A 19,075-nucleotide genomic window follows, 5' to 3' on the forward strand; every position below is an offset into this window, starting at 1 on the left:
CTGCATTCCCCGAGCGGATTCCCTTTTTGTGTGAGTGTTTGGAGAGAGAGTCAGAAGAGGAGCAAGTGTCTTTTCCCTACCTGGATTTCCCCGGAGCCTTTTCCCTGTCACCACTTTGTATATAGCACTATCCCCTGCACTGTTTGTACTGTGCATGCGGTTATTTTTCGTTTTAAGATTTCCGTGTTTAAATCATAATAAGATTTAGTTTTAATTTTAATTAACTTGAGGTGAGTCAGATTCTTTCATTCAAGTCACTGAATGAATCTCTTGACATGTTTGGGGGTAGGTGCCTTTTGTAGCATTTTAATGCAATTATCTGACAGATTATATGGTCTACACTGTTATTAACTATACTAACACTCTGTTCCTGAAGTCTGTACTGCAAAGAGGCAAAGTGAATACCGCACCTGCAGGAGTAATGGGGGTCATCAGTCGGTTCAGCTGGATGTTCCAGTGCCGTACATGTTGACTGGCATTCCTCAGCCTCTCCTGAACCTCCTGGAAACAAAAATCATGCAGGCATCCTCATCAGTATTGTTTTAGAAGAGCACTAAATAAGATGCTGCTCACAAAGCCAGTCAAAACAAACTTGCTCACCTCCAGACGCTGGTGACTTCTTTGGCGAGATGCCTGCAGATCCTGGAGCTCCTGAGAGGCAGAGTTGAGGGCTGAGGGGGTGTCCTCATCGGGACTGCCATCTGACAGCTCCTGTATGGGGCTGAGGTTTTGCATTGTACGTTGCTGCTCCTGGAGGAGCTGGAAATGTTTCCTCTTTTCATCTTCAGCCTGCAGCAACCTGAAGGAGGGGAAAAAGGGAAGAAGCAACTGAAAATGTTAATACTTCTCATGGATATCTCAGATCTCCATCACAAATAAAATAATAAAGGGCCATAATAAGAGTTAGAAATCCATTGTTACCGCTCAAGCTCCAGTCTGGCCCTCTCCTCCTCCAGCCGAGCCTGGATCTCCATATTAAGGGCAACTTCCAGCTGCTGCTGTGTCAGCTCCAGCTCCCTGATCCTCTTCTTCTGTTGTTCAGCCTCCTTTTCCTTCACCTGCATCTCAGCCTGCATGCTGTCTTTTATCTATGCACACACACACAGCTACATAAACAGATGCACAACAGAGCGGTATAAACTGACCAATTCCTGAATCACCTTTTCCTGGACTGTCATAACCATTTTTCCAAATCATTAAAGACTAGGTGTGAATTTTATAATGACAGTCAACATTTTGCTGCAGTTCTCAAAGATCAAAGTCAAGGAGAAAAGACTCTGTACATAATTGGTGTCAAGTGGAAAACTTTTTTTTTTTACCATCTCAGCCTCTTTCAGCTGTCTTTCCAGTTCCATCTGCACCTCCTTCTGCTTCCTCCGCTCTCTCTCCTCTGCCTCCCTTCGGCGAGTTTCCAGTTCCCGTGCATGCTGTGAAACAGATGAAAGAGCCATTGTTTGGTTTGTGTTTTCACCTCTATCCAGCAGGTGACACTAGGCCATCAGCTTCGAGGTTCAACGTATTGTGCTTTCAGCGGTGCTCTTCCTGATAACGTGGTTGAAGTAAGTGGGTATTTGAGTTCATGTTGCTTTCCTTACAGCTGTAAGTAATCTGCTCATTCCGCTTTTGATCTTTGGCACCAACAAGTGATTTTTTCCCAGAGAAGTGCTGCTCACAGGAGATTTCCTCTATTTCAGACCATTTTCTATAAACCGGTTAGATGGTTGTACAGTTTCTGAAATACTCAGACAAGCCTGTCCGACACAAACAACAGTGCATGTTCAAAGTCATTTAAATCTCCTTTGACCTTCAGCAGGTCGTCTTATTAATGTATACATGCCTAAATGCACTGAGCTGCTGCCATGTGATAGGCTGATTAGGTATTTGACCTAATGAGCAGCTCAACAGGTGTATCTAACAAAAATGTGGCCAGTGAGTGTACATGGTACTTTTTAAATGGACAAAATGAACTGCACTGGCAGCTGCCCAGTGCCACTATGAATTAGTTAAATAATCACTACCATGGATAGTTTGGTGCATGATGTAATTAAATAAATATTACAAAAAAAGATTCTTATAGCCCTCACTTACCTTGATAATGTTTTCAATCTCTAAGTCCTGTTTGTCTTTGTCTTTTTCTGTCTTCTCCGTCTCATTGATAGTCAAGTCATCAGATTGGCTGCCCCTGCTGCTGCAGCTGCTGCGGGCGCTCCGGCTGCGTTCCCGCTGACTGTTTTCCCGCTGGATCCGTCTCTTCAGTTTGAGTTCATGGTGAAGGGAAGACTTTCCCTCACTCTGAAGACGGAGGGCAGTTTGAATGGCTGAATAGTGAAAGAATACATAAAAATAGTAATGCAAGTTTGTTGCCTTGCTATAGAAAATAATATATTAAAACAATTAAAAAACAATATATTCCTTCTATAGCTTCCCTCAGAAAAGACTTCTTGCTATGAGTTGCATCTTAGCAAACCCTCATCATCACCTTCATTATCACCTGGATCAGCTGCCACACTATCATTAATCTTTGCAGACACCACATTTGCTGCTATAAATAGAATGAACAGCCTACGAACAAAGCAAAGATACGAACTACATGTACACTTTGTTTTTACATGAGAAAGCCATGGCAGCATTCTTTCATGAAAAAAAAAAGATGCGTCTCAGTGTTACAAGGCAGAGCTGTAAGAAAAATAGTCATGTCCACTTTAACCCAAACTTTGTACTTCTTTGTCTTTTTTGTAGAAGAGGTGTTTTGTGACTTCTTTTCAAATTACCAAGCTGTCTGAACCTATTATTCATGAAATGTGGCTCCTTATCTCAGTCACAATCGTAGGCAAACACAATTTGTTATTACAGGAAGCAGTAACTAACTAGTTAAATCTCATTTAGTATCAACAACCTCCATCACACCTTTTCTTGCAGCTGTTTAAGAGACTTGCATAACCTAAAATCATGATGCTCCCTGCACCATGCTTAATAGTGTTGTGCAGTGTTTTTGGTCATTGCTTCTTTTTTCTCAACTCTTAAAACTCCTTCTGATAAAAGGAGAAAGTCCTGGATTTTCTCCATTCGTAGACAGCTGCATTCTATAATGCTTCTTGTGGAAGTTAATGGCACTGAGTCATGGTTGAAAGCAGTTTTTATATAGTTACCAGAGACCATTTTTGTGCTTTATCTCTGTCCAACACCACAGTAAATTTTAAATTAAACAATCAAGACGTGACTGAAGTGCAGACTTTCACCTTTAATTCAAAGGTTTTTGAAAAAATAATGCATTAACTCTTTAGGAATTACAGCCATTTTTATACACAGTCCTCCATTTTCAAATGCTCAAAAACACCAATTGGCTAAAAAGCAGTTTCAGTGAGTCCCCTTGTTATTTTATGACAAATAAAGCAGACATAATATATGTAATTTTAAAGAGGAGACCCAAAGAGATATCAGTGCAAATGAAGGAGGCCATCATTAGGCTGAAAACCTAAAATACACCTATCAGAGTATAGGTAGAGATATCACTGTTAAAGTCTGTAATCAAGAGGTGCCTTCATGAATGGAAATACAGAGAGCTTACAACAAGGTCCAAAGCACTGGTTACGCTCAAGAACTGGAAGGTCAGGTTAAACATTACTAAGAATAAAAAAGAGCCTGCACAGTTATGAAAAATATTGTAAAGATGAAATTGAGTTTAACTTGGACATGTAGACAACGTCCTCCGTCAAACATGGTGGAGACAAAGAACTGAGTCACTAGTGTTTATTGAAGGTGTGACTGCTTATAGAAGTGGCACGATGAATTGTGGAGATACTGACCCAAAACATCGAGGGAAAACTATTTTAGCATTATCGAGTCTGGCTGTAACTGTGACTTAGTCAACATTTTATAAGCTTCAGCTGACTTCTGAAAGTTTTCTTAATCATTGGCAAAAGAAACACAAATAATTAGCAACCAATGAAACACAGATTGTTTGACAAGTGGCCTCAATATATCTGAAAGATCCTGGAATTATTTATATACACTATGATAAGCTTCAGTACATTTCAACCACACTAAACCAATGAGCACACACATTGTAAGTTACACACCTTGAGTCCACTCCACTTTCTGTTTCTGGTCAGGCGCGCTCATCTCGTAGGTTTTACTATGGGTTTTCACACAGAACAGACAGCGCTTCCCCTCCCTGTCTGGAATAGACTGAAAGAAAAAAATGTATATAAGTCACAGCGTTGGTTGGTAAAGAGTTAAACATGCTGAGTTTTCCTCACTAACCTCTATGACACAGTTCTGATCCAGCTGGATCTCCCCTCTCTTGTCTTTTAAGTCCTCGCTGACATAGTAGGCCATGGAGGAGGGCTTCAGCACAAACCAGCGCTCAGTCCAATTCCTACGCACATGCCCCTTTTTCCACATGTAACCCTGCAAAACAAGGGATCAATTGAAGAACAAAGAAAGACAAAAATGTCAAGGGAGCAGTCAAATAGGCTCCAGTGACACAGCACAACTCACTCTCTTGAGAACGCTGTGATAGATCTCCAGGAACACCTCATCTAAAGCCAGGCTGAAGGCCTCAGCGCTGGTGACGCTCAGCAGCCGGCCTGCACTCATATCCTCCAGGAAGGTCCACACGGACATTCCCTCTTCCCACACTGTAGCATCCTGCGATAGTAAGTCCTCCATGGGCTTCCCATCCCACTCCTCGCTCATCGCAGTGGAGATTTTCTTGAGGAGATACTCCACCTAGAAGCATTCAAATATTTGTATACGAAACTTTTTGCACATCGCGAAAACCAAATATTAACGGCACCGACAATGCAAATACTGACTCAACACAGATTGTATTCTGTGGTTTTCTGATATCACTCTTCATGAGGAGCTCACTGAGTGACTTCTACAGAAGCCGTTTATTTTTATCTCTGTCGACAGGATACCAAAAGCATTATGGAGGAAGTGCAGGAAGGAAGAGCCTCATTAACTAACTTACTTGCACTTGTATTTTCCTACTGAGAAAATCTTTAAACTGTCCTAACTCTGTCATCACACACAAATTATATTTCTTTTTGGGTATTTGGGTATAGCAGTGTCTAAAAACTACAAGCGTTGCTGGTGTTTGTTCCTCTAACTCTCTTAAATTGTTTCTTTTAAATCAAAAGTGAATTGTTTAACTTTTTGTACAATGTGTGTCCATTTTTCCATTTATAGCATACAAATGACTTAAAATATAATCACTGTGGATTTGAGCCTTTTCAAGAAAGCCCTAATAAATCAGGCCTCAATCAGTTGCCTAAAATAAAATCCTCTCCAACTTTAAGTGTTTCTACAAATTCTCAGTGAACACATTTCACTCTCCTTATTCTTCATAACTATTACCTCCTCTGGTATCATCACCAGTGGGTATCGGTCCTCTGACAGAAGGTTGAATAAACAGAAGAGCTTGAAGCAGTCCCTTTCCGATAGCAGTGTCCCCTGTGGCACCCTTCTGAAGTTCTTCTTCATGGTCATTGTCCAGCACAGGTCATCAAATTTCTCCTTATCAAACATCCCCTTTTTGACCTGGAAATGCAAAACTGGAAATGCTCTGAACTGAAACTAAAACTGCACTTTTTAAAACAGTTTTACATAAGATTATTTGTTTCCTGAGGGGTGTGTTATGAAGGAAGTTCAACACTGCCTGGCTTTCTTATCATGACACTGGTTATCATCTTTCTCGATTAACTCACGCTTTCTGCTTCAATCTCTGTGCACACTTATATAAAATGGGACTCGACTGAGCACTGCGTGCTGCAGTCAGAAGAAACGGGTTACAAAGATCTCTAAAGTTTATATAAATATAAGAGTAAAACACAACACTGCTGCTGCAAATAAGACTGACTGCTTCAGAAGATCATTAAGTTACAATAACTCAGCTACAACTCTTAACAGTGTAAAAAAAGGACTTCAGCAGCATTGGCATCAAGCATAAAAATATCACCAGCTGAGTACATGGAAAATCCTGTGACAATGTGACACACATTTCCACTGCTATGTTGCTAGTGAGGTGCACTCATTTTGTTAGATACACCTGTTTGGCTTCTCATTAACACAAATATTTAATTAGCCAGTCACATGGCAGCAGATCAATGCATTTAGGCGTGTAGATATTATTAAGTAAAGACGACCTACTGAAGTGCAAACTGAGCATCAGAATGGGGAAGAAAGATGATTTTAGTGACTTTAAATGGCATGATTGTTGGTGCCAGATAGTCTATGTCAAAAAACTGCTGATCTGCTGGGATTTCCCCACACAGCATTCTCTGGGGTTTACAGAGAATGGTCAGAAAAAGAGAAAACATTGAGTGGTAAAAAATCCCTTGACTGCTTCAACAGTGATTGAAATAACTACTCATTACAACAAAGGTATGGAGAAGAGCATCTCTGATGTACAAAACAGTCAAACATTGAAATAGATGGGCTACAGCAGCAGAAGGCCACACTTCTATCAGCTAAAACAGGAAACCGAGGCTGTAATTCACACAGGCTCACCGAAACAGGACAAAATATAATTGGGAAAATGTTTTCTGGTCTGAGAAGTTTTGATCTCTGCTAGGGCTGGGCGATATATCGAGTTTTTTAAAAATATCGATATATTTTCATGCGAGATATAAGATGTGACAATATCGTTTATATCGATATAGTCTATGTTACGTTATAATTATACTTGTGGAGCCGCAGGTTTGCCTCTCTTTCGTCCACTTTTGTCTCTACGCTGCGTTACTCGGCCTCGCCTCTCCTTCACTGAACACAACTGCCCCTCCGCCATAGCTTCATCTGCAGGCAATGACAAGATGAAAGCGGAAAATCTCCGTTAGCGAGTTACCGCGGATCGCCCCGTGCGTGGGGCTGGACGGCGTCAACGTGTTAGCGAGCTAACCGCGCTAACCGGGCTGCACGGCCTAAAATCCTTTCATTTTGTCAAAACTCGACAGTGCGCCTTATGTATGAATTCTGGTTGTGCTTACTGACCGCGAACCGATTTTATGTGGTACACAGCGCTCAGCAATCTGTCAAAAAATGTTTTAATATGACTATCTATAGGCTACGGAGCTGCACCGCTTGATGGATTGTCGGGTGATTACGGCTACCGAGGAGGAGCCTCGCGGAGTGATACGTACTGTGCTTCAACGTAATATTACCGTACTGTGTGTGTATAAGGACCACAAATGGCACCTGTTCAGAGACGTGGTGCAGCTGTGAAATCTGTCTCTTTGTTATTATGCTCAGCGTCTGTTAGTTTACATTTTGACTGCACAATTCTGAGCTTTTTGTTATGCACAAAAAGAACATAGTTTTCTTTTATTTATGGACCATGATTATTTAATAAATGCTGATAATTTATTTTTGAGTAATTTTTTCATGTACATCTACGCTGTATATAAATAAAAGTGCCCGTGTGACATCTGGGACACAGTGTGACTAAGAACTCTCTTTTTGTTCTTAACTTATGGCTTTAAAAAAAAAAAAATTGAGATATATATCTTATATCGCCATCCAGCTAAAAAATATCGAGATATGAATCTTGGGTCATATCGCCCAGCCCTAATGCTGAGACAAGTATTTTTTGTTGATGTAATAGTGGTGGGAATACTTTTTTGACACACTTTTACCCCTGAGTACCAACTAAGAATCACTGAAAGATTGCGGCCTACCTGAGAGTCACTGTAAAAAGAACCCAGCTGCGCTATAAAAATTGAAAAAGTCCCAGTACAGTTCTGCCAGTACATTTTCTGTTTTTTGATAGAGGTTTTCATAAAGTGTAAATAGTCAAATTCAACATGCGATTAAAAAATTACAGGTTTTTTGTTTGTTTTCGCTGACCATGTCCACCCCTTTATGACCACAGTGTACACGTCCTCTGATGGATGCTTCCATGCTCCATGTCACAAAGCTCAAATAATCTCAAACTGGTTTCTGTAACATGATAAAGAGTTCACTTGACTTAAATGGCCTCCACAGCCACCAGATTTCCATCCAATAAAGTACCTTTGTGATGTAGTGGAATGGGAGATGTGCACCAACTGTGTGATGCTATCATGTCACCATAATCTCTGAGGAATGTTTCCAGCATCTTGTTGAATCTGTGCCGAAGGTTTAAGGCAGCTCTGAAGCACAGTGTGACTATTAGGCTAGCTAACACGTATTTCTTCAGCAGAGAATGTTGGGCTTTCAAAACTGAAACTCTGAACATAAACTGCCCGACCATGTTACGGTCTCAGCATAATGTCAAAAGAGAGTCGACCTTTGTGTCGCTGGAATGTCCGACTTTAAGATCACGATAGCTTGCTAACTAATCTCGCTTTGTAATCTTCATTTCTGGTTCTAAGCAATGTAACAATAGTTACAAACAAAGAAAAACCTGACAAAACAAAACCCAGGGGGTTTGACTGAACTGTTAATAAAGTACTAGCTGGAAGTATTCAGGCACAGCTAGGTTAAATTAAAGGGAAAATGTAAAATAGATATAAGGGCTATATTTTCCTCATCTCAATAAGTCCAAAACCAACAACTAGTCGGTTCTGAATTTCTTTTTAAGTTAGCCGGGTACTGTAGGTTTTTGCAAGTGTTACTCGAAACTGAGTAAATACTGCATGAAATGGGAATGTCATTCAACTGCAGATCGGCACACAGTACTGCACGATCAGCTGGCACGCAATGTAAACATAAACTTAAGTTAATGATCGTGGTAATGAAGGAGCATGAGATCGAGGGTAAAGGTACTGCTCAGTGATGTGTTCGTAAGAGTTTTGAACAACATAAATACGAGTATAACTGCAGCTGAAGGAAAACCCTTTGCATAGATTGTATTTTTTACATTACCTTATCCAGTATGTATTTGCTGAGGTAGGGCATGTAGCCATGATTAGACACTGGTCCATCATCATCATCCTGGAAATGCTGCTCCAGAGCAACGGGATCATGTGGGATGTTCAACACTGTGTACAAGTTGTGGGACAGCACCTGGAGAATTCAAACAGACATACAGCATAAGTGGATGGATAAAACTAAGCACAACTCCCGCACACTCCCTTGTTTCTTCACATATCAGCAAACAAACGCTCACAAGCACAGGCAGCTAGTCACCAGTGAGTAAGCATGTCAGGGCAGCTTTCTGCTATTTCCCTGGATTCTTCTAACCAAGAGGGGGGGTCAGTTAGGCATGTAGGGAGTGGAGGGAAAGCAAGTTAACAGGCAAAATAAAACCTACCGAGGGGGAAAGAAGGCAAAACATAATATTCGTCTTTTATTTAGAAACCCTGACAATTTTGTGTGGTATCAAGGCCATGATAAGGTTGGACTTTCACCTCCACTCTGAACAGGCTAAACGTCTGTTAATGTCTGAAAAGATCTGGATTTGAGTGCGAGCTTTTAATCTGTCTGCGTGTCTCATGTTCCTCTGATTACAACACGAATTCACGCACAGTATGCCACCACACGTACACACCACTACGTTTGAGTTCTGACTTTAGATAGAGTCGAAGTGATGACCAAAGTAAAACTGCAAGAATATAAAGCGTTTGTGTTTGTCTCTGTGCTCTCTCCAGCGGACGCCCCTCGGTCTCAGTTTCCTGATCTTAAAAACGTCTCGCACTAAAATTCTCCTTACCTTTAACTGCGACTTGGAAACTTTCCCGCACTTCTCCACGTCCAGCGACGTGAAAGCGTACCAGATGGACTTCAGGAGTTCGGATTTTAGGTCCATTTTTTGGAGACCGCCGGGGACGCGCAAAACTACATTTCCGAAGCGGTGCGCAGCGGCTTTTTACGCAGCCACGGGTGAGCGCCCGTGTGGTGAGAACAGCCAAGCAAAATGTGGAGCAGAGCACTCACTGCGGTGCAAACGACAAAGGCCCAAAGTATCAGATGTGGTGCAGACTTAAAGAGGCGGAGAGCCGAAACAAAACCTGGAGCACCACACGGTCCTCCTCCCTTCTCATAATTCAACAAAACGATTTAAAATAGTGGGGGAAAAAGCAGACATGGATAGATCTCGACAGTGTGAATACATTTACGTGATGATTTCACACTACATGTATTCACAGAACTGTATCTAAGGTATTTCTCCTGAGAGGGTGGGCTCCTGAATTCCTCAACGCACTGCCAAAAACCAAAACCAAAGAGGAGGAATCCTGTTATCAGATTCAGGAGACTTGCTAAAGGACACACCCATCTTGGTAAAGAGCCCAAGGCCACATTTGTTTGAGTAGGTTAAAAATCTTAAAGGTTTGGGGGTGCCACAGTATGTAGCCTGTGGCAAGGCTGAAGCACTTGATCTTAATATTAGTAGTAGCAGTAAATGTTTTATTATTTAGCTCAGTGACTACGGATTATTTTTCTACTTTTCATGTTGTGTTTATGTGCATAACTTGCACACATTGCAGACATTTATTTTTGTACCCGATGAGCCTTTGATTTCATGCAATGGCGTTAAAAAATCGTGTATGCTGGGTTCAGACCTTTGATTCAATTCAAATGGACTAGAAATAGAGCATAAAAAGTTTGGCGTTTGTCTGAATTCAGGTGTCTAAATCTCTCTCAGAGCTCCTCTTTGGTTTGATTAAACTGGAGGTGGAGGCATGGCCTAACCTCGGGCAAAATAGGATACAACAAGCACAGCCTAATCAGACAGAAACCTTATTAGAGCACAATGTAGGCTAATCAATAGCATAATTAGGTCATGAAAATGGTTGTCATTGTTCAGAGGTCATAGCCTAAAGTCTCTCTACATCTAACACTCATAGATGTTGGTTTTAAGGTAAATGTGGGGGTAAAGTATGAAAGACTTGATCACAATTTCTATTTCCATAATTTATTATTTTGTGCTCCATTGACCAATCAATGCTGGCTCAGGGTGCTCTGTTTCATCACCCTCAGCTGTGCATATGCTGCATATGCTGCACTCTGTTATCTCCCTTCAAGGGCAGATCTAATCACCATCGTCTCAGGTGCACAGCAGAAATGAGATGTCACTCAGTTAGCAATAATTCAGATTTACGTGGCCAGAGGTCCCAGCCATGATCTACTTCTCAATGCAATGAGAATTTCCTGCTCTGGCACACCTCCAGCATGACCTTCCCAACGGAATAAAGACATAGAGCTGCTTCTATAGCTCTTTAAAATGCATGCAAAAGGTTCCCACATTAAAGATGAAGGCTATAAATCAACATTAAAGAGAAAGAAAAACACATTAGAACCCCAAAGAGCTTCACAACATGTTTATTATGCATGAATTCTTCATTACCAGAATTTATACATTTAACATAATCGAGGGTAGAAGACTGTGGCAATCAACATTATATCCCATATTTAGGCAAGTGTTTTCTTTGTTTATTGTTTACATAAATAGTTTACAGTGTAGGTCATGCTTGCTTGCAGAGCTGGTAATCATATATACCAGTTATGCATTATTAAATAGGGACCGTTTATCATATATTACATTAATAAGAACAATAAAAAGGAAGAAATTTGGAGATGCACCATAATGAGAAGGCTGAAAGGGTTTCATATAATTTCAGTGCATAGTAATACTAAAACATGTACAATATAACACATTCACATTCATCTTATTGAAATACTTTCTTTATAAGGTTGCATATGTCTCACAAGTATATGCTAAGCTAAAAATCTAAGAAGAAGAGCAAGACAAATGTTTATATAACCCAACTTTTTGCTGTTGCTTGTTGTTTCATGCCAGTAGTGCGTGTTTCTAGTCATACCTTTCAATGATGTGCTTTGGAACAACACAGTGACATCTGGAAGAAACTGATCGAAAGCAGTCATAATTTAATAAACTCTCTAACCAAAGCTCTCGACACAGTGGAAATTAGTACGCACTACTGGGTGTAAAAACAACACAAAATACCAGACAGTAATATTAATCTCTTTTTAAAGCACCAAAACCAGCGCAGAGTGATCTCTGAGATGGGAAAACGAAATGAAGTAGATACAAACATCTGTGAGCACAGCCAGACTAAACGATCAAAGTGGAAAACAGCTGGTGAACATTCCTGTGCATTTAGGACTGAGGTGTGCCAGAGGTGAAAAGGTCCAAGGATCAAGTATGTAACACAGAGAGGTATATTATTTCATGCCATCATTTAAATATTTCTTAATTAATTCATACAGCAAAAAGGAGAAAATGTCTCACTGTACTGCCACCGGGTGAGATCTGAAGTCTGTTACGCAAACCCAGTTGTTCCTACGCTGTTGCATGTAGCACAAAAAACATTACATGAGAAGACAACCTCCATTATTCATGCTGAGGCCAGTAAGTGTAATACAGCTGCAAAGGGAAAAGTGACGCACAAAAGTAGTAACTTGACTGAAACCACTGAAGGATAATATAAGAACCTCATTAAAGTTGCAATATGCATTTTTTCCTGTAATACTTCATTTTAAAGTAAATGTTAACTACACAATGATCAGTTTGGTAATCTATAGAGTGCTCAGCCCCAAGGTATTAAATTTTTCAGGAAAATGCCCGATTTTGCAATGCAAAGAGGAAAAAGAGCATATTGACTTCCCTGGCAGCTATCTGTAGCTTCCCTCATCTAGCTGTAAAGAAGGACAGTGAAGGAATTTAAGCAATGTGCTGGATTTCTGAACACAAGTTTGGACCTTTGACTGTTTTGTCAAAGAATCACGTGTCATATGTTTGAGTAACTTTTAGTGTTATATAAGTCCTACAAATTCCTGGGGGTTTTCAAACTTCCCAACTCTATTAAACCCAAATTGCCAATCCACCAGCTAGCCTTATTAATTAAGTATTAATGTGCTACTACACGTCCATGCTGTCTCGGTGCCAGTTTATTGGCTAACAGACAAGCCAGGGCAATGCCTCCAATCTGTGTGAAGGCTAACCCCAGCACAGTAGCAGCAATATGGAAGACATTGTCATTGACCAAGCTGAAGACTTTGCGGAAGCAGCCATGCGGATGGATCCCCGCGGCAGCCACACCGTCACCGTCATCTGCCAGAAGAGGCCGATTCTTGCAACCCTTTCGCCTCACGCAGCAGCTGTCGGGCAAGGACACCGAGGTGCCGTTCTCAATGGGCAGGAAGTTCATATGCTGGATAGCCCAGTCAGACACAAGCCAGTCGCGCCAACCGTCAGCTCCACAACACTTCAGAGCCCTCTGAAGGCTGTCTAGAGCATCAGCACGGCCTTCATCCTCTGTGTAGCCCGCCACTGCTCGCTGTAAACCGCTGCGAAATCCACCGGCAATTTCTTCACGGTAGAAGAGGCCCGAGAGTCCTGCTGCCAAACCGGCTACAAGTGCAGCAAGCTGAAAGAAGCCGTAAGCCCTTAGCACGCAAGGCAGGTTTGCAGCCACCCCCAGGCAACCCAGGAAGCCCCATGCTGTGATGGCCGCACCTGTGGACAGAAGGATGAGCGGGGCATTGGGGTAGCGGTTGGCGGAGAGCATCATGTAGTCTGCCAGGGAAATTTGAGCCCACACACCCAGTGTGAAGATAGCCAGTCCAGCTGCCCAGAAGAGGCAGCTGAAGGCTAGGAGACCCAGACGCAAGAGGTGCATGACTCCCACGGAATGGCAGCAGGGTGGGCCAGCACCCACAGGTGGAGGAGCAGGGGGCGCCAGGGAGCCTTCTGAGCACACGGACAAGGAGAGACGCTGCTGTTGCTGCTGCTGCAGGCTGAGCTGCTCCTCTTGACCTTGGTATGGAGGCAGCAGGTAGCCAGGGATGGCAGAGAGTCGACGAGGAAGAGGAGGCGGAGTCAGCAGGTCAAGACTCCGTGAAGACAGTCGTCGCACAGCTAGCTGCTCATGCTCCCAGTCCAAAGCTTGTCTGCTGGGACTCGGCCGAGCCGACAGCGAGTCGTAAGGCAGTGCACTCATAATCCTGGCTTTATCTACTCACTTCTCTCTCCGTTACACTCTCCCTCTCTCCTCCTTTTTCTCCTATCAGTGCCTTCACCCTCGTCCTCCTGCAACACACACAGCCGTTCTCCCAAAGCTTTATGACTGTTTATTAATCCGCCACCAGCAAAACCATTGCCAACTGGACTGTAAATCACACTGATGGGTACGCGTTGAGTCGTTATCTGCATCCGCAGCTGCCTTGTTTCCACCTTATTTATCTGTTTATTCTGAAGGTCTTTTCCACCTGCTTGGTCACCAGTCCTCCAAAGTCCTCCGCTGACAGTCACATCCCTACATCTGCCTGCTCGCCGCTGCCCTGATCAAGAGAAGAGGTGATTGCAGGGGGAAATGACCGAGAATCAGCCAATGCACACCCTCTCTCGGTGTGGAGGAGCCATCCCTTTGACTTTTACAGTTTTCCATTTGTAGAATAAATGATTCCAGGATAAGTGCAGTAAAATGTTATTTTTAAAATCTTAAAAGACCCTTAGGTACTGCATATTGTTTTTAAAAATACAAACAAGTCTATTCTGCTTCATCAGGACTGCACTGGCGTTATTGTAACACAAAAACACTGATATTTATGTATTTTAATGATGTTCAATAGAAAAAACAAACATAAAAATATAAAGTGAGTAAAAGGCAAGTTAAAAATAGAAACCCACTACCTCACCCACTATTATTCTGCTTCAGTTAGTCTCCCATTAATATGACAGGGACATTTTTATTCTGGTGACTCCTGCTTGGCATGCCCTCTCCACCAATCACCTACCTGCCTAGTCAGAGGTAATGAAAACATCTCGGTTAATTAACCACATTAACTTCCTCTTTTTATAAGGATAACCATAATACTGACATGATGACAGAGAGGGAATACCCAGAAAAAGTGGCAGGAGAAGACTGATCTCATTTTGTGGCAGTTTGGGATCCAAGCCAGTTTTGCTTTTTCTTCTTTTGGTTTTTTTTTTTATTATTACACATCATTTCAAACTTCCCTGTTGAGGGTGCTTTTACATAATACAGGCTTATTTTTTTAATCAAAATTTCTGGAAGAGCCTTGGCCTTTTTAGTAATGAGCCTCTGAATTGTCCTAGAAATCTTTGCAGAGATAATGTTTCCCTAATGCTGATTTAAAAAAAAAAAAAAAATTCTTTAAATCTTAGAGAAATTGTTTTGGTGTTTGAAATACTTTTACCAAAGTATAAAAAATTACAAAAGCTGTGGACTACATCCAAAAAGAAAAAAAAGATTTGAATATCGTTGAATGTTGTTCTACTTTTATGAAATTTTAGTGGGACTGGGATAAAGTGAGACTGACTGGTGACTTCAAACATTTTGTAATTTATAGGATGTTAAAAATGGCCAAAAATCTACACACCACTTACTTCTTATAAAATATAAATCTTTTCATGTTTTCGACCATCACGCCAAGTGGCCATCGGCACGCAGAGAGAAACATAACACAGCCAATCTCAGATCTCCTGGGATCTGTGGTGAGCGCAGGAATGTGACACATGTTTTGTCACGGCTGCCGAGGCGAGCTGTGTGGTGTTGGAGGAAAGGAGGACCCAAAATGCAGGTGATGACTGATGATTCGAGTGATGTTTATTTACAGGGTGGTGTAGTGGCAAACAGGCAGTGAGGGATGACAGGGAACTAAAGAAACCTAAACTGGAAAAATGAAATAACAAACCTGAGAACATAAGAAACGGGGAGCGCGGCAGAGAGCCGCAGATGAAGGACAGGACAACGTGGAACACAGGCGAACCAGCAACAGGCAGGAGAACACACAGGGCTTAAATACACACAGCAGTAATCAGGGGATGAGAGACAGGAGGGCAACACACCTGGGAGAAGTCAGAGCTGACGGGACAGGGGAAACGTAAACTGAACACACTCACACGAGACAGGGACTTTCAGAATAAAACAGGAAACTCAGACACAGAGAACCAGACAGGACACTGAACTAACTAAACAGACAGATTCACAAACAGACAGTGTGACACCATAGACCAGGGGTGTGCAATCTCAGTCCACAAGGGCCGGTGTCTCTGCAGGTTTTAGATCTCACCTTGGGTCAACACACCTGAATCACATGATTAGTTCGTTACCAGGCCTCTGGGGAACTTCAGGACATGTTGAGGAGCTAATTTAGCCATTTAAATCAGCTGTGTTGGTTCGAGGACACATCTAAAACCTGCAGGGACACCGGCCCTCGTGGACTGAGATTGCCCACCCCTGCCATAGACAGAACACAGAAGTGGGACCAGGGTAAGCACAGAACAGAAACCTAACAACTGGCAAATCATAACAGAATACATACTCAGGATAAACAAAAGCATAAAGAAACACAAAACACTGAGTCGGCAGACTCAGGACCATGACATGTTTAGGCTTTTACAGATACCTTTGTTTGGGAATTATCCACAGACCAAATTAAAGAGGGGCTAGGCCACACTGATTAAAAAACAAAACAAAACAAGTATTACCGGTAGTGTTCATTTTCAAGTCAAAACTTGAAATTCTATTTTAAGAATAAAGTGGAAATAATGAAATTAGAAAGAAAGTCTTATCACGGTCTGGGTGCGCAAATCATGTGGAGTAAGGATGAGGACCCAAAATTTGAGTCCCAAATGCAGATAAAGAGGCTGAAACTGAATCTTAACAAAAGGTAAGCTGAGACTAGAGTAACTAACTTCAACTGGGTGAAATTAAATACTAAGGGTGTGGTACATAAAGAACATAGAAAAACCTAAAACCTGGAACATAGAAGGAGCCAGACAGGCAAAAAATGCACTAAAGGACAAAGGAAAACTGACACTATATAACAAATTTCCCACCTGTGGGACTAATAAAAGTTATCTTATCTTATATTCACATCAGGGTGATATATGGAAGTGGAAACACAGGGGAACAAAGCTGGAATTAATAGACATAACGAGATGAGGGAAGCAAAATTGAACACACTGAACACAGGGCAAGAGACTAGCACGATAAAACAGAAAACACACTGAGAAGAAGACACGCTTGACACTGGGGCAGTCAGAGAAACAGATATAAGAACAAAACAGACGAGAGAAAAGTAGGACCAAACGAGATCAAACATGAAGACATGAGTGTCTAAACATGAAGCGCGGAACACAGGGGAGGTATGGCAACAGAAACCTGAAGATTAGAAAATGTACATTGCTAACATTAGCTAAGCTGGCTAATCAAGTTGTTTCACAAATTCATCTACATGAGACACTTTGTAGAGCATATAGCAACCATGGCAGTTGTTTGACTTAGAACATCAGGTTAAATCTCCACATTTGGACTTTTTTCTCAAAAAACTTTCAACCGTATTCTCAAAATGAACACTAAGATTTTTTTCCTTAATTCGGCTCTAATGCTCAGCTGCAGATGTCACTCATTGCTTTTACATATTTCGACTCTTTAGTGTTAGCATTTTAGCTATCACTTTGTTGTGTTTTTGAACCATGAAGTGACCATATTAGGATGAAAGAGTGGAGTGCTATAATATGCGCTAATGCTAGCAATCTTTAACTTTAGCGGTACAAAGCACAGATACACAGACAGCATCTGCTAAGTAGTGCTAGAATTTCACTCACCACTAGTGAAGCTTTTTGGATGGTCTGGACCACAAAGTAAGCATCATATATGCCATTACTAAAGGACGACAACACCACATGCAAGTAAGAAAGTTCCAGGTCAGTCACTTAGAGTGTTATGTAAACAATTTCTAAATTTACTTCATTTAAAATCACTTGATCAAAGTTAATTATGATCATTTTCTGACCTTATAATGTGAATCTGCTTAATCAATGGTCATGGCAATTTGCATATTAATGATAAAGGAACTGACCTCACAGACCATTGTTCATTGAGTAGACTAGGTTCAGTTGTTGTGCAAATGTCCTGTTTCTAAGATTGGGGAAACCTGCAGTCAGCTGAGACTGAAGAAGATTCTCCTGAAAACGCTCCTGAAAACTGAAAACGCTACATCCAGATGTATAGAACGAACCTTTTGGGATTTACTTACCTGGATGATTGAGCATGCATTAAGACGCGGCTCTGCTTGCCAATTTTTCTGTTTTTTTGGTGGGAAAAGAGAGAGAGAGAAAAAGAAGAAAAGAATCAAGAACAAAAAACAGTATAATTAAAAATAAATAAATAAATAAATTAGGTACAACAACATCTCAACAGAGATAAATGGTACTAATATAGCAATATATTATAATGTAATAATATACAGTTCTCCTTTTGAACATGCTTTTTCGAACATCAACAGTTTTCAAGATATCATTGTCAAATTTTATGTGACGGTAGATACAACACTGATTTAATTTTGGGAAAATTGGTCAAAGGTCAAGGTCAAAATCAATAAAAACTTTATATTACCCACACAGAACAAACAGCACACAGCTAGAGGGAGAACACAACAAGGAGCGAGGGAAGTCTGAGACAATATATACACCGAGGGTAATGAGGAAACAGGAAGTTATAAAGCTTACACTAATTACAGACTAAAGAGACAGGGAAAGCAAAATGGAACACGGTGCACATAGGCCTATCAAAATATAACAGGAAGACACTAATACTGAGACCAGCACTAACATATGGAAACTTGACACAAAGACAGAAGTTAAAACAGAAAGAGACGAGACTAAAAAAAATAGAAGAGGAATACCAAAAGGGAATTAACCAATCAATCAACTAAGCAATCAGAAAACTAACGGCACAGAAAACAGGATTCATCATAAGCACAGGAAAATAAATATAACACTATAACCAGAAGACATAATAATACACAATATAGAGACCACAACATCAAAAATACTAAACCAGAAACCCCCAAATATTCAAGAAGCTCAAAAACAGGGACCAAGGAAATTTCATTATCCACTGTTGCATTGATATGACAGCATATATTTTTCTTGGTGCACAGGAGGGCAAATCAGATTTATGGGAGGGATCAGGCTTTTGCCACACTTAATTTGTGTTAACCCACCCATGACACTCACAAGAACAAAGAGGCTACATGCATGGAGGCGGTTCACAGTCTGAGATTGTGTTCTTAAGAGTTCTTCTGGACTGCATCGATGCAGAGAGCATCCTCACAAACTTCACAACAGCCTTGTACCATAGCAGAAAATTTACATGAAGTT

At 41.2% G+C, this 19,075-nt stretch overlaps 1 protein-coding gene and 2 long non-coding RNA genes across 3 annotated transcripts; 1 reads left to right on the top strand and 2 right to left on the bottom strand.

Moving 5' to 3' along the window:
• Positions 1-351: 351 nt before the first annotated feature.
• Positions 352-10,141, bottom strand: def6c (DEF6 guanine nucleotide exchange factor c). The gene is made up of 11 exons (XM_005923607.3): positions 9,632-10,141; positions 8,845-8,985; positions 5,362-5,544; positions 4,501-4,731; positions 4,264-4,410; positions 4,080-4,188; positions 2,089-2,318; positions 1,320-1,427; positions 922-1,088; positions 601-799; positions 352-501 (listed from the first exon to the last, which is right to left on the bottom strand). Exons 1-11 carry the CDS (start codon positions 9,725-9,727, stop codon positions 352-354), a joined length of 1,761 nt encoding a protein of 586 aa, XP_005923669.3. The 5' UTR covers positions 9,728-10,141.
• On the top strand, positions 1,427-2,682 carry LOC121814461. The gene is made up of 2 exons (XR_006054370.1): positions 1,427-1,559; positions 2,160-2,682. It is a non-coding gene; the product is annotated as an uncharacterized LOC121814461 (long non-coding RNA).
• Positions 10,142-15,237: 5,096 nt separating the features above from the next.
• LOC121814456 lies at positions 15,238-17,845 on the bottom strand. The gene is made up of 3 exons (XR_006054367.1): positions 17,773-17,845; positions 17,519-17,576; positions 15,238-15,578 (listed from the first exon to the last, which is right to left on the bottom strand). It is a non-coding gene; the product is annotated as an uncharacterized LOC121814456 (long non-coding RNA).
• Between the last annotated feature and the right edge of the window lie 1,230 nt (positions 17,846-19,075).

The sequence above is a fragment of the Haplochromis burtoni genome, unplaced genomic scaffold (assembly GCF_018398535.1).
Source record: "Haplochromis burtoni strain Fernald_Lab_line unplaced genomic scaffold, NCSU_Asbu1 Contig_49, whole genome shotgun sequence".
Classification (NCBI taxonomy): Eukaryota; Metazoa; Chordata; class Actinopteri; order Cichliformes; family Cichlidae; genus Haplochromis; species Haplochromis burtoni.

What these genes read in the sequence shown, in the direction of transcription:
- def6c (XM_005923607.3), bottom strand. Translation starts at nt 9,727, where the DNA reads ATGGACCTAAAATCCGAACTCCTGAAGTCCATCTGGTACGCTTTCACG. An exon ending in ATCACAGCGTTCTCAAGAGA is followed by an intron (nt 4,411 to 4,500) that starts GTGAGTTGTGCT and finishes CTTGTTTTGCAG; the next exon opens with GGTTACATGTGGAAAAAGGG. An exon ending in AGCTGAAAGAGGCTGAGATG is followed by an intron (nt 1,089 to 1,319) that starts GTAAAAAAAAAA and finishes GTGTGTGCATAG; the next exon opens with ATAAAAGACAGCATGCAGGC.